Below are 15,867 nucleotides of genomic sequence, written 5' to 3'. Positions count from 1 at the left end.
AAGATGGGATTTAGTTATGTTAAAGATTAAAAAATTTCAAAACTGGAATTCAAGTAGGAGATATAGTGTGAGTTCAACCAACATGTTTCTGTGGCTTTAAATGTGATTTTGAAAACATTCATTATTAATTTTGGGATCTATTAAAAAGATGATTCACCATTTAAATGGGATCTTGGAAATGAAATAAAAATGTTGAATTAATGCAGTGGGTATAGTCTAATCTAGTGATAAAGTGAAAAATAAAAGTAAAATATTCCAAAATATTCCTAACGTGAGGATATGTTTAAAGTGAATGTGAAATTGGAAATAATCATTATAAAATTCTGGATCAAATATTGTTTAATTTGGACATATATCATAGGAAATGAAATAAAAATGTATACTGTGGATATAGTTAAATCAAGTGATCTAGTAAAAATATGAATAAAATATTACAAAATATTTGTAAAGTGAGGATAACTATTTTGAATATAATAATGGAAATGATCAAAAAATTACAAGATTCTGAATTATATAAAGATTCTGCACCTGTTTAATTGGGATGTATATCATGGGAAATTAAACAGAATATACTATGGATATAGAAACAAATCTAGTGACGTAGTGAAAAAAGTGAGAAAAAAATCCAAAAAGTTAATAAAATTAAGAAAATATTTAAAATCTTTGGAATTCTGGATGAGATGTCAAATATCAGTGTCAATAAATAAATAAAATTGTTTATTCAACTATGATTTTGATATTTCAATATGCATAAACAATTTTTACAAGGAACATGTCAATAAGTATTCATCAAATTATGGAAATAATAAATTTATTAAGATTTCCACAAGAGCAAAAGCAAATTATATTGAGTTATCTCCCATTAGAAAAGGCCAAAGAGATAAAACAAAAAAGAAGTTTTTTTCAACAATACAAATGAAATAATGTAGTGATCAAAGTGAGTGAAATATAAGGACTTGATTATTCGGGGTACCAAACACTCCTAGTATTTGGCTATGAAAACATTAAGATGAAATGGAGTGCATTATAGGCCATGCAATTAAATACCCTGCAAGAAAATAACATTCTTGTTTTGGCTTGATCACTCCTAATATTTTAAATGACAGTAAAATAAATCAAAGAGCTGAAAGCTCTGAGGAAAAATGACGCCACTGTCTCTAATATTGTGATATTTTTTATGCAAGTCTTGATTTTCACATACCGTAATTAGTTTAACATTCCAACATGTCTCGTAAGCATATAATTGATATTCGTATATGTGTGTGTTATGTGAAGATGACAACTGGCTGTTTTTTTAGTACAAATGTATAGGTCAAGACTACCTGAATGATCTACAGTATCCAATGACTACTGTCTGTTTTTTTCTATAAATAAATAGGTCAAGACTACCATAATGATCTACAATATCCAATGACTACTGGCTGTTCTTTTGTACTAATAAATAGGTCAAGACTATTTGAATGATCTACAATATCCAATGACTACTGGCTGTTCTTTTGTACATATAAATAAAGACTACCTGAATGATCTAAAGTATTCTAAGTAATGTGATTTTTGTCTTGCAATTACATTTTTCTAAATCAAGAATATAGACTACTAGTATCCTTTTCAAACCAAATGATTATGAAGAGCCTGTTGTTATCAAGCTCTTATACCCCACATACTCATTAAATAAGTTACTAGTGACCTAGTTATTTCTGTTACTTGAAGCAAATTATATTTCTGTAGATTTAGACAATAGTATAATATTGTTTTACTAGTTTTATTTCACCTTGAAGATTAGACAAATAGGGAAACTCCTTTGATTTTTTATTTCATGTCAGTCAGGTCGCTTTATATGAAACTTGAAACCACTTCTCTGCCATATTGTTATTTTATAACAACTCTGCCCTTGACCATGTTGACCCATGTAATCGATATTCATTCTTTAACCATATATCATAGTCAGTTAGTTTTTGATTTTGCACTCCCACACCACCTTTCAGGTCAAATGTCTGTCTCCATTTAAGTTAATGACATTGAACAATGTGGTATTAAACACAATTTCAATAGTGATAATGCTGTTCTAGTAGGTCACCATATATTCAACTTGGGTAGCATTCCAGTTATTGAAATTTTTGTCAGATTAGAACAATGATCTAGACCTTTAGGAATGGATCTTACAATTTAATATGGAGCCATAGTATGGGACTCCTACACGGTAACAAAAAAAAACAAGCTTGAAAGGATACGTCAAGCGGCAAAATCTATCACCAGAAATTACAAGTCAAGAGAGGATGGACGGGATACGTCTCTAAAATGCTTGCCTAACTGGAACTACAACAAGATCTCCAGACAAGACGAACAAGGAGTTGAAGCCAGAAGTTAATATTTATGTAAAAAGTAGTTGAGGGGCTGATTCCCGCTATTGAACCATACTGTCATTCTATAATATTATTGCGTAAGGATTTCTGTATTGTCCTTGTTATTGGTCCATGTCTTGGTGTATTGGTCTGAGGCGAAGCCGAAGGCCAATACTGCTGGCCGAGGACCAACAATAACGCCAATACAGAAATACATGTAATAGTATCTTTATTAATTATTAAACTACAGTGTTACAATATTTTTTTATTTCATTTCACAAGAGATAAACATTTTTACCTTGAAGTGGAACTATCCAAATCTCAGTTTCTTTTTATAAGATGCAATATCTAATGATTTGGTGCCGTCTCCATGTATCTTCAGCCTTTTCTCATCTGATGAATTTTTCTACCCTTTCCAGTCACTATAAAGTGTTACAACTTTAATTTAGACACAACACATAAATAGTAATTGGAAAGGTACTGCCATTGCATGTGTAATGCAAATATATTTTTAAAAAAAATAATGTAAGAGTTGAAATTGATACAACTATCCATAAGCCAATTGACCAAAGAACGAAGATTTGCACAATTACAGAATGCATATGCCTGTTTCGGGTTTAAAAATAAAAGACCGTTTACAAAACATGAGAAGCGAAAGTGAACAGTAAAAATCGATTTGTACCATCGACAAGACGACATGATGAAATTATGAGGTCGTCAAGAAATGAACTTTGTGATAATTTACTCGTTCCCCAAACCTGAAATAATTCCGTCGTCTACTTTCAAAATGCTTTTCAAATGAATGGGACCGTCTTTAACCTAAAATATATGCCCTACTGAACGTTTCAGCTTGTTTATGGTGAGTCAGAGACATCTGGTACAAACAACTGTTTACTTTCAGTTTGAGTTTATCGTGACTTACGATCTAAAAACTTGAGACGTTCCGAAATCCTGTTTTGGCCGGATCAGAACTCGGCCAATACGGAAAAAAAATCTGTATTGGCCGAGTTGACATCTTATATTGCATATGCAGTTTTCATCATATTAAGTACAATAACAGTGTAGTTAATTAATAATGATACAGTTACAGACTCTGCTGCTATAACTTTGTAAACAAAGATTCATACGCACCGCGTGGGTATAACCGTATTACTAATTTCCGATTATTAAAATCTTCGTAAATCTGGATAAAGACCAGTTTCTATCCAATGGATATCAAAATGATTCCGATTATTACTTTTTTAATGATTGTAAAGTTGAAATGGCATGAAAGGCTGACATTATTTAGAACTATTTTGTCTAGCGATTGCTGATCATTGGAGGGTAAAAAGTCCAACACCACAACAAAACGGATCTATTTATCATGTATACATACCGATTGTTTACGATTGTAAGACATGTGCATAAAAGTGAAAGCTCGAATAAATATGAAAAATATAACAACGGGATAGCTCCAAATACCATTAAATAACAAAAAACATATGGACAGGTCAAGGATTTGTATAGTGAGAAATCACTATACAAATCCTTGGACAGGTCAAGGTATCTTTTTGGTAAATAAAATAACGTATGTCAACTGGTTCCCGTCCGACTACAACACTTTAACAAAGACTTTGTTCGAGTGTAGCGTAATACAAGCAGATTCCAGTTAGTATGTAAAATAGTAAATATGAAACTGAGTGCGGTAGGCGGAGGCATAATCAACTTCCGTTACTTCTGGTCAATGGTATCGGAAACATGCCGCTGATAGCGTCATTTTCCAAAAATCTCTCTATTTCCTTCTAAAGATTGTTTCTTTGGCAATTGTTTGACCAATTACTTCTATGAATACACTCAATTCAATAATAAAAAGATTGTAATGACAATGTTTATTTCCTTAACTTGTTTAAGGATTCTCTAATAAAAAACATGGGAAAGTGATTTTTTTTATTAAATCAGAAGTTTTCAACAAATATTTATTAAATCTTTTACTGATTTAGAATTTTAGGTAAAAATTAGATAAATCATATATATTGGGAATTTAAAACAATGAAAACCAAAAATATTTTCTTCCCTATCAATTTTTAAAAAGAATAATACTAGGTAAAGAAAAACTTCAGGAAACAAGAGGCTCTCAAGAGCCTGAATCGCTCACCTGTATTTCAGAGGAGAAGATATTTAAATGTTAGCAAACTTGATGAACAAATTGTGTAAAATTGTCTTTAAAGGGCAATAACTCCTTAAGGGGTCAATTGACAATTTTGGTCATATAACTTTTTTGTAGATCTTACTTTGCTGAACATTATTGCTGCTTACAGTTTAAATATATCTATAATAATAATCAAAATAATAACGAAAAACTGCTAAATTTTGTTAAAACTACCAATTCGGTGGCAGCAACCCAACAATGGGTTGTTCGATTTGTCTGATAACTTCAGGGCCGATAGATCTTGACCAATTAAACAATTTTACCCGATGTCACATTTGCTCTAAAAGATTTAGTTTTTGAGATATAAGCCAAAAACTGCATTTGACCCTTATGTTCTATTTTTAGCCATGGCGGCAATGTTTGTCGATGGATACAAACTTCGGATACAATTTATAAACAAGATACCCTAAGGAACATTTAGTTAAAGTTTGAAGGTAATTGGCCCAGTAGTTTCAGAGGAGAAGATTTTTGAAATAGTTTACGACGACAGACGACGACGGACGCCAAGTGATGGCATAAGCTCACATGGGGCCCGAAGGCCAGATGAGCTAAAAAGCATGCTGTAAGGTTGGAATAGGTAAATAAAAAACTGTACAGGTAGAATCAAGGTAGATTTAAATCTAACAATACCAACTGGTCCCTATTGTATTGTCAATTTTAAAATCTGGTTGAGCTATAGGTAAAGTTATACAGTAACACCCATAGTCAAGTCACTGTAAAAGCTGCACAAATGTATGTAAAGAAAACACAAAGTGGCACATTTATGTCATGAAATGAATATGAACAGGAACACAAATCTATCAATGGACTCTAGGTGCAATGAAATAATAAAAAATATGTACAAAAAAAGAGTAAACAAAATATCAATATATGAGAGTGATTGTTATGATTAGACATTTTAATAGTTATATGGGAGGGGGTTTAGGATTTGCAGGACTAGTATTACTGCTTTTTTGCGTCTGAGTCTTTGCCAGTTTTTGATCTTTCCCTGTTTGAACAGAACTCTCAATGCTTAGTCTATCTCTGTTTCTCTTTTTTTCCTGGTCCTTTTCTCTTTCCGAAATTTTTGTTTTGTCTTTTTCTTTATTTTTATCAACTCTCTTCGCACTTAATGATTTACGTTTTGGTAGGGGAGTTTTATCACTTGCTATGTCGCAACCATCTTTGACAGCATCAGAATATGGTTTGTTCGATGACGACATACGGGCTATAATCTCATCACCTGACTTTGCATGTTTCTCGCCCTTGCTAGCTATTAAAGTCGGTGTGCTTTTTGTTTTATCCTTATTAATTCCTTGTGTTTTATCTAGACCCTCTGAAGGAACATTTGTTTTGGAAGATTTTCCCGAAATTGGCGCCTTTTCACTTAATGTAAAATCAAAGTTATACCCATTTCCAAATTTTGCAAAAGAATTTAGAATATTAGGATTTGGTTGAAACACTGAATCGGAAATTTTGTCTTCCACTATATTTTCATCTTTGTCTTTGTTCTCTAGCACGGTTTGATTTTCACATTGAAGTTCCATGTGGTCTCGTTTCCCGCATTTCAAGCAAGGAACTGGATTAAAATCCGGGACTGGGAAATTTTGCGGACAATCTTTTGAAATATGACCGTGATCACCACAAGAGTAACACTTTTTACCTTGTGGTTGACCTTCATATTTTATTGAGACGGATTGACCTTTAATATACAGTTTTTTGGGGATTTGTCTGTATAGTTTGTTCATTCGCACAATCCTAACTCCCGATTGTATGTTAGGGAACTCTTTGAAAGTCGGAGAGATTAGTTTTTGAATTTCTCCATAAATCTCAAATTTTTTCCTCACCGCCATTGGTTTTATTTCAAACGGGAGGCCGAAAACAATCACATCAATGTAATCTTTCTGACCTAGGTTTAGAGGTTCAGCACGCCTTGATCTAAATGTAATGTCATTAACTACAAAGGTTTGAAATTCATTTAGGAAAGTTTCTAAAGAATGTTCGTCCCGACATGTTGCGAGGTAGCTACTTTTTCTTGATTTTTGAAAGCATATAATGAGGTCTGTAATGTTAACAGAAGATTGAAGTGTGAACAAGACATCTCTTGTATTTAATTGCTCTGCAGTTTCCCTCTGGAAATCAGTATTAGACTCATCAACATATATGACTAAAGTGTTATTTCTTGCTATTGTGGTATCATTTTCCATATATTTTCGAAATAAAACATCATTTTCAGATATAACCGATTCTTGATCTTGGTTAGCTTCAGCATTCGCATTAGCCATTTCCAAACACCTACAGTCAAGTCACAGTAAATAACAGTGAATCATAACACTGGCTGATATTAGAGTATAATAAAATAAAGTTAAACAATTAAAGGAGGTATAGATGAAAATTATTTATTAATTCTTCTAAGGTAGAACAATAAGTAAAAGTATTATTCTGATATGTTTTTGCATTCAATTCATTTTAGATATAATCTTTTTACAAAAAAAAACATAAGTTTAAGGAGTATATTGTAAATTGATAAAAAAGGGGAAGTAACTTTGAAACTTTAAAACAACTTTGAAATACACAAATTATTTACAACCTTAAGCTAAGGTAATTGGTGTTAATTAACAGTGTGTTTGACACCAAAGCTGTCAAGTGAAGCCATGCACTGAAATGGGTCAATTGAGCTGAGTTTACACAGCTAGTTGAACTTCTTGTCCAGAAAGAATTAAGAATTTGCCGGTATTTCATAGAAATCACTTTATATCTAATCAGTCTGAAGGCTAAGGAATCCGGGTGAAAACGGGTTATTTTCCCAATTCCCGGGTTATTTGGTCACCTGGCGGGTGTTCCGGGTAACCCCTCAGAATTGTGAAAATCTCGGGTCACACCCGCAGGATCAGGGTCAGTTGACAGGTATGGCATTGTGTATGAATTTCATAAAATTTGCATGAGGTAAACTTAAGTTAGAGTGCAGAAACAAAATGGGACAGACGGATGGACGGACGGACAGACGAAAGGATGGTCAAGGGTAACAACTAATGTCCCCATTGCCTACGGCGGGGCATAAAAAGTGTAGTTATATGAAAAATGTAGCAAAACAATGAAGCTCACAAAAACATGCCCAATGAGTCATCTGTAGCTTCTAATTATTTAAATAAAAGTGTGAACACTTATTTACCTGTAAGATTATAAAACTAAAGTGTAATAATAAAATTAATACCATCAAAGCTTCTAGTTCTTCTGTAATCTTTTTTGACACTTCTTGGAACATGGATTTTTTCTGTGTGTCTATCCCCTTTTCCAAATTAGCCTTCACTCTTTGAAAAAAACCTTTTCCTTTGCAAGCACTACACTCCTCATAAATATGTTTCAATCTTGACTACAAATATACAGAAAACAGGATGACAGGTTGATCTCAAACAAGGCTACAAATATTCAGAAACTAGAGACTCCTGGAATCCAGTATCACTTGGCATTTATTCATAACACAGACTAATGTTTCTGCCAGAATTAAAAAAAATTACATACTTAGGCAGTTGAAAGGGCAGCAAAAATGTTAAAAATGCCTTGTTAAACCCCATCTAAGAAACTAAAGGCTCCAAGAGGCATATGATTTATAAATTGCAACAAGAATTATTTCTGTTGAGAGGAAACTGACTGTGCCTCAATTTTTTTCTCATTTTTGGGAGTTTTTATCTATGCAATATAATTTTCAAGGTTGTAGAAAAGGTCAAATGAAAATAAGGGTTAACATTGTGATGTAGGGACAACAACTGCTGAAGTATCGAGTCATTTGAAGATTTATTTTTTCATTTTTTCTTGATCTTTTTGGTATTTAGACTACAGTGCATACATACATTGTTACACGACATAAGTAAATAAAAACATGTGACATTGTTATTATGTGTTTTAGAAATAACAGGGATTAACATGTGGCCCGAGAACACAGTTATTTTAGTAGTGCATTTCTTTTAGACAATAAATGAAAATTAAAAAAATTACACCTGTGCTTTCTCCATAATATTTTTACAGTGTGGTGTACTACTTTTGGGACAAATTATATCAAATTTATAGAAAACTTTATCAGCTCTAACTCAAAATAGGAACAATTTTATGTTAAGGTGGTCTTGCATTCTTTTGACAGCTTCAGACATACTAATTTTTAACCCTTTTCAGCTGGATCAAATCACTACTTTATTTAACATAAGTGGACACACAGAAATGTCTCGCCTGTCATGTATTTCTAATTGAAGTTATGTTGAAAGTAAATGCTATCAAACATACATTATAAATTTTAAGCTGTAAATAATGAGATAATGTCGCTGCTGCTGATGCCTGTATGAACGCTAAAGCTGCTGCCAGGCCTGCTAAAGACAACTATCATAGTGTCTTCATACTACTAATTGTATAGGTTATTATCCACTATATGAAGATATGCTGGATTACTGTGGTTAAGAGTGAAATAACTTAGTGATATACCATTGATATTGATTATTGTGATTAAAGATGGCAGTGAAGAAAAAAAAAATTAACATTGACCTATGAACCATGAAAATAAGGTCAAGGTCATATGAACCCTGCCAGACAGACAGATGCGCCGTACAATCATTCCATACACCAAATATAGTTGCCCTATTGCTTATATTTTCTAAGAAACAAAGTTAAGCATTAAAACTTAACATTGACCAATGAGCCATGTAAAAGGGGTTTAGGTCATATGATACCTGGCGGACAGACATAAACACCTTATAAACATTCCATACACCAAATATAGTTGACCTATTGCTTATAGTTGAACAAAAATAGACCAAAACACAAAATTTTAACACTGAGCAATGAACCGTGAAAATCAGGTCAAGGTCAAATAAAACCTGCAAGACAGACATGTACATCCTAAATTATTTCCATACACCAAATATAGTTCACCTATTGCATATAGTATAAGAAAATAGGAACAAAACTAAAAAACTTTTGACCACTGAACCATGGAAATGAGGTCAAGGTCAGATTACACCTGCCAGTTGGACATGTACACCTTACAATCATTCCATAATCCAAATATAGTTGACCTATTGCTGACAGTATTAGAAAAATAGACCAAAAACAAAAACTTAACATTGAGCAATGAACCGTAAAAATGAGGTCAAGGTCAAATAAAACATGCCTGACTGACATGTACATCTTAAAATATTTTCATACACCAAATATAGTTGATTTATTTTATACAGTATAAGAAAAACAGACCAAAACACAAAAACTCAACTTTAACCAATGAACCATGAAAATGAGGTCAAGGTCAGATGACACCTGTCAGTTGGACATGTACATCTTACACTCATTCCATACACCAAACATAGTAGACCTATTGCATACAGTACAAGAAAAACAGACCAAAACACAAAAACTTAACTATAACCACTGAACCATGAAAATGAGGTCAAGGTCAGATGACACCTGTCAGTTGGACATGTACACCTTACAATCATTCCATACACCAAATATAGTAGACCTATTGCTTATAGTATCTGAGATATGGACTTGACCACGAAAACTTAACCTTGTTCACTGATCCATGAAATGAGGTCGAGGTCAAGTGAAAACTGTCTGACGGGCATGAGGACCTTGCAAGGTACGCACATACCAAATATAATACTCAATACTCTATTAAGAATACTTTGGGGAACATTAAATATGTATAGATTATTACATGGCATTTTTCATATCAGACCCTTTATCGGCCCTAGGTCATGATATCAGCCCAAGAGCCGTAGGTTCGAGGGCTGATATCATGAACGAGGGCCGATAAAGGGTCTGATATGAAAAATGACATGTAATGATCTTTTTATCATATACTTCAGCAGAAGAAATACAGACAAGAACTATTAAGATTTTGTCTTTCTTTGAACTTTTAGATAATAAATTCCAGACAGCCAAATACAAATTTCTTAACTTTAATTGTTTTTATTGATAATACAAGCATTTCATTTATCTTGTGACATATCACAACAATTATCATGTTCTAAGTTTGAAAAGTTTGTTGTCACCTTTCCTGTGATGGTTGCCCCCGAAAACATGTGCATAGTTATGCCTGAAGTTGTTGGGGCTGGAACGTTAACCTGTCTAGAGTTGGACTCAAAATTTGATATGTCTTTCAAAACATGTGTAATCTTAATTCATTGTTGGTTCTCAACCAATTTGTGAAAAGTATTAAATCACTTGCGGTTTTACGCACTGTGTTGTTGTTTTTCAAAGACTCGACAAATACAGCTGTGTCGTCTGTCATGATTTCCAGAAATTCACGAAGTTGCATGCGATAAACGTCACGGACATGAATGGAAAGACATGTGATAACAATCTGGAAGCGGTCAATAAAGGTTCATTTATCAGCCCGCCGAGGAAACTCTTAGGAATCTGGTTAATAAACATAGTAATCCTTTCATAGCCTTTTAATATTTTTAAATGTTATTGAACTGTAAAATTTAAGTAATATTTTATACAAGTATATGATAAACAATGATATTTTAAATAATTTCAATAATTTTCCCTCATCTGTTGACAAATGACTTGTGTCTTTAGAAAGATATATATATTCATAAATTTTTTAACTTCTTTCAAAAAAAATTAAGAAAAGCATGCACAGACATTAACAGTCTGTCTAATTGTGTTATCTTTGCATAGTTAATGTAATACTTTGCCAGTAGAAAACGTTATAAGAATTCAAAACACCAAAAATCATACTGTCTTTATTCAAAAATATTCTTACTCCAAAAACAATATAACACCAATTAGAAAATTTCTCTACTTGAAGATTTCATTTATATTGACTTATTTGTAATGTTGCTCAGCATTTTTGCAGTTAAGGTTTACAACTTTTTGTAGATATGGCAATGTCCATGTTTACTATGAGATACACCAAAAATCATTTGGAACAAACTAATCAATAGGAGGTGCACAATACCGTTAGATACCTAAGATTCATGAAATTCAATATTGGTTTAAGAGGAGTTGTGGATACAAAAAAGCAGATGATCAAACATATGCACCAATGACAAAATGCAATGACCACCATATACATACCTACTTGAGGGAGGGGGTCAGTTGGGGTTCCATAACAAATTGAGTAATCCTACCTGAATTATTGGTGAACACAATCTGTTAATCTGTTTTTGACGGCACTCCACATGGACTTTTATCTGATTAATTTTTTTTTGTAACTGTAAATATAAATTGTTGTATTTCTATTAATCAAAAAATATCAAAGACATTCCACTAAAAGTTTTGATGTCACAAGAGAAATTTCTATCTGATCATTATACTGTTAGCTAGATCACTAGTTTTTTCTACCACTAGGCCAATACTGCTGTTGGTAGTTATGTCCCCAAGGTATAGTCCTTCCAGTAGAGAGTGCTTTAAATGGGCAAATCTAAATGATACATTTTGTTTTTTAGTTTCCAGTTCATACAATTAATAAATTGTAAAATAAATGGAGAATGTGTCCATGGGACACAGATGATGCCCCCGCTTGCATATCATATAAAGTTATAAAGGGACATAACTGAAGAACGGTAAAAGTGACTCTACCCAAATTTGTACTTGATCTGAGTTTTGTGGTAATAAGTATTGTGTATAAGTTTCATTACATTTGGTTGAGGCAAGCTTAAGTTAGAGAACAGAAACGAAAAATTCAGCAATTTTTTTCATAAAGGGGCATAACTCTAGAACAGTAAAAGTGACACCACCAAAATTCAAACTTGATCTGTATTTTGTAGTAATAAGCATTGTGTATAAGTTTCATAACATTTGGTTGAAGCTAACTAAAGAAAGAGAACGAGAAGAAAAATTCAGCAATTTTCCCATTTGTGAAGGGGCATAACTCTAGATCTAGAATGGTTAAAGTGACACCACCAAAATTCAAACTTGATCTGTATTTTGTGGTAATAAGCATTGTATATAAGTTTCATAAAATTTGGTTGAGGCAAACTAAAGTAAAAGAACGGAAACGAAAAATTCAGCAATATCCATTTGTAAAGGGGCATAATTCTAGAATGGTAAAAGAAACGCCACCAAAATTCACACTTGATCTGTGTTTTGTGGTAATATGCATTTTGTATAAGTTTCATAACATTTGGTTGAGGCAAACTAAAGTTAGAGAACGGAAACCAACTTTGGGACGTACTGACGTACGTACGCACCGACGGACAAGGGTAAAACTTAATGCCCCCTTCGCTACGGCGGAGACATGAAAAAACTATACTTTCAACTCCCTCAAACAAACTTTACCTTAATTACCAGTTTTGACGGTTCAATTGATACTCTCAAAGTTATATATTTTGGCTTTCAAAACTTATGGTTGTGAGGATACCCTGCAATGTTTATTTAGAAAAACATACTATGCAGAGAGACATCATATCATTTGATTTGTACATATATGTTGTAAACACAGAAAGCTTATACAAATGTGAATCTATGTCCACAGGACACTATGCCATGCTCCACTACATGGAATTGGGATCAGAACCATAATTTGACATACAATCTAAAATGTTCCTATCATAATAAATATTTGTACCACGTTTCAAGTTGATGGCACCACAACTTTACTGAATCAAAATAATTCACCTGAAAATGTACTGGTTTTACACAAGCACATTATTTCCATGGTCATTGATCAATGCATTTTGGGTTAACACCATAATTTTGCAAATAATTTATAAGTTCACATCAAAATGTCACAACCTCATGGTAAACTTCCTTGACCAAAATCTTTAGACTAATATATGTGACAGACAAATTAAATAACACACAGATGGTCACACAGACCAGAAAACATAATGCCCCACTACTATTATAGTCAAGTCATATTAAAATTTGAATCAGTCTTCATCTTGTAATGGAGGTTTTTTAGATGGAAGAATAATTGGTATCGCATTTTCAGTGAAATGTTATCATTTCCATAACTTGAAACAGTACCTCTTGCCAAGAATTGTCATTAATCCTTTTCTTGAGTTTTTCAAGCTGTGGTGTAGGTATGTAATCTTTCACTTTGTCAGACAGTTTGTTTGTATACTCTTTTATGGTTTTTTCAAGATGATTTTCATTGTACCAATAGTCATTCAGTATCTTCCATAAATCTTCACTGAAATTAGAAAACATCATTCATTATGAAGTCTTATTAATTCATTATTCTTTCCAGTTTTCAAGCATGTAAATATTTATTTTCCAAGGTTTGTTGTGTTAACTGTTTTTTTCTTTTAATTGCCTGACTGCTTTTAAACATTCAATGGCAAAAATCATGTGAATAATTATCACAACAAGAACACACATCTTGTCATACCCCAACTAAAGTAATTCAAAGTATAGGAAAAGATGAAGTAGCTGTCTGACAGATCTGAAAAGCAAACACACTTTACCACTCATCACATTTGAGCAGCTGGTCAAAATGTGAAGTCATTCTGTTCAGTAGTATTGGAGAAAAGTGGGACATTTTTTTAAAATTCATTCCACATATTAAAGATTAAAACATCGGCAAACAGGGAGCCAGTATCTGACCGTTACAAAACGTTACATCTCAGTTGTCAAGCTACTAACAAAATATAAAGTTAGTCTGTGAAGGCCAAGTATACGTAATTAAACGCCTCTAGCGGAATTCGGGATATAAAACGTGCGTCGTTAGTTATGCGAGTTATCTCCCTTACTCCAAGAAAGGAAAATTAATACACACGACCAAGAAATGACTACATGTGGTTTATCATGAGTCCAAACAAGTATGCATGTGCTATCTCAAAACTTCAAAAAAATTATCAGAATGACTCCAATCAGAAATCTGAATATCCTATTGTTAGTTTAATCTCTTTAACTGTTTCAGACTCACCACATAAGGTACAAGCTGAAAATTAAGTTTATATCATCAAAAAATGAAAATGCTTTACAACAAAAATATAACCAAAAAATAAACAAACAAACCTGTGACAATTCTGCTTTTATTGGTACCAAATTTGTTAAAATCAAACCAGCAATGAACCCGCAATATTTTTTTGAAAACCGTTATTTTATATGAAATACATATACAATGCTAGCGAAAAATTGTAGGTGACGAATGACATGATAATATGTGAGTGTGTGTTGATCTAGAAGGAAGTTTGTATGTTCATTTTTATATTTACACAAAGCTATTGCTCTCACCCCATATGGAATTTACTGACCCCATATATATCGTATTAGGTCACTAGCACACTATGTAACTAATAATATTGCATCAAATTGTATAATAGAATCTGCTCCATTCTGATTTAAATAAAATTTCATCTGAACTAAAATTCAATGGGCATAAAAAATGTTTGCTTGGGGTTTGAAGTATTAGTCGTTATTTACATAATTGTTATTGAAAACTGGTCATTATCGTGATATATGGACTGCCCACAGGACAGTGGTATTGACTGAGACAGCAAAAATGACTGAGCCGTAGGCGAGGTCATTATCGCTGTAGCAGTCAATACCACTGTCCTACAGGCAGTCCATATTACGATAATGACCAGTTTTTCAATAACTATTATGTTTATTTCATTGAGAAACCATGTTTTAAAAAAAAATTCATAAATTCAAATTGTTCAAAGTAACCTCGAGTTAATTTACGATTTCTATAGGGAGTGAAGATCAGTCATAGTATTGAATAACTATAAGTCACTGCCATTCATTTGAGTGCAATTTTTCAGTATATGAATACAAAATAAAGTTTTCTATAATTTCATAATTAACAAAAACATATGGTAAACAATTCAACAACAACTGCAATATAAAATGAAAACAGGAAAATGTTTAACTGGAAAAAATCCACATAGTTATACGTGTATAAATTTAGTCTTTAGAAACATAGAAATTGAACACTCCACCCGATACATTTTGAATATTAATGCTATGGTCATTTCTGTTGCACATGGACTCTTTTCTTGAGTAATTGATTTGAACATTGTTTTGTGATGCACTAATTTCTTTCAGTACTTTATCAAAGTCTGCCAACTCACCGATGAAACTGTCACTGAGAAAATAAATGTCATCAAGTTGCATACATGTACTAGACGCATTAGTGTTTTGAACAGTTTGTGGTACTGCAACAGTTGTTGGTGCTCTATTGGGAACAGCATTTCCTGTCGAAGGAGAAATGTTATTGACAGTGCTTATTGCATTGTTCTAGGTAGACAGTACATGTATCTCTGCCTTAGTATTATATAATGACGACGCAAGAGCTTTGGACATCTTTTTCTTTTGTGGGAGTGAAGAGTCCCTTGAGTAGCTTTCAATACTTTGTAGTGACTTGTGCTTAGATACAGTTTTGATTTTTCTGTCCTCGAAACCACTTTTACTCAG

The 15,867-nt window shown here is 32.8% G+C and overlaps 1 protein-coding gene across 1 annotated transcript in view; it reads right to left on the bottom strand.

The window, feature by feature from the left end:
* The window catches only part of LOC127727848 (nuclear GTPase SLIP-GC-like), a 199,256-nt gene that overhangs the window by 33,935 nt on the left and 149,454 nt on the right, over window positions 1-15,867 (bottom strand). The window contains exons 13-15 of the mRNA XM_052234963.1: window positions 13,474-13,639; window positions 11,634-11,717; window positions 7,724-7,882 (exon numbers count right to left, since the gene is read on the bottom strand). Coding sequence (XP_052090923.1) covers window positions 7,724-7,882; window positions 11,634-11,717; window positions 13,474-13,639 — 409 coding nt within the window. The remainder of the gene's footprint in view (window positions 1-7,723; window positions 7,883-11,633; window positions 11,718-13,473; window positions 13,640-15,867) is intronic.

The sequence above is a fragment of the Mytilus californianus genome, unplaced genomic scaffold (assembly GCF_021869535.1).
Source record: "Mytilus californianus isolate M0D057914Y unplaced genomic scaffold, xbMytCali1.0.p SCAF_2, whole genome shotgun sequence".
Lineage (NCBI taxonomy): Eukaryota > Metazoa > Mollusca > Bivalvia > Mytilida > Mytilidae > Mytilus > Mytilus californianus.
This window is presented reverse-complemented; position numbering and strand designations above follow the sequence as displayed.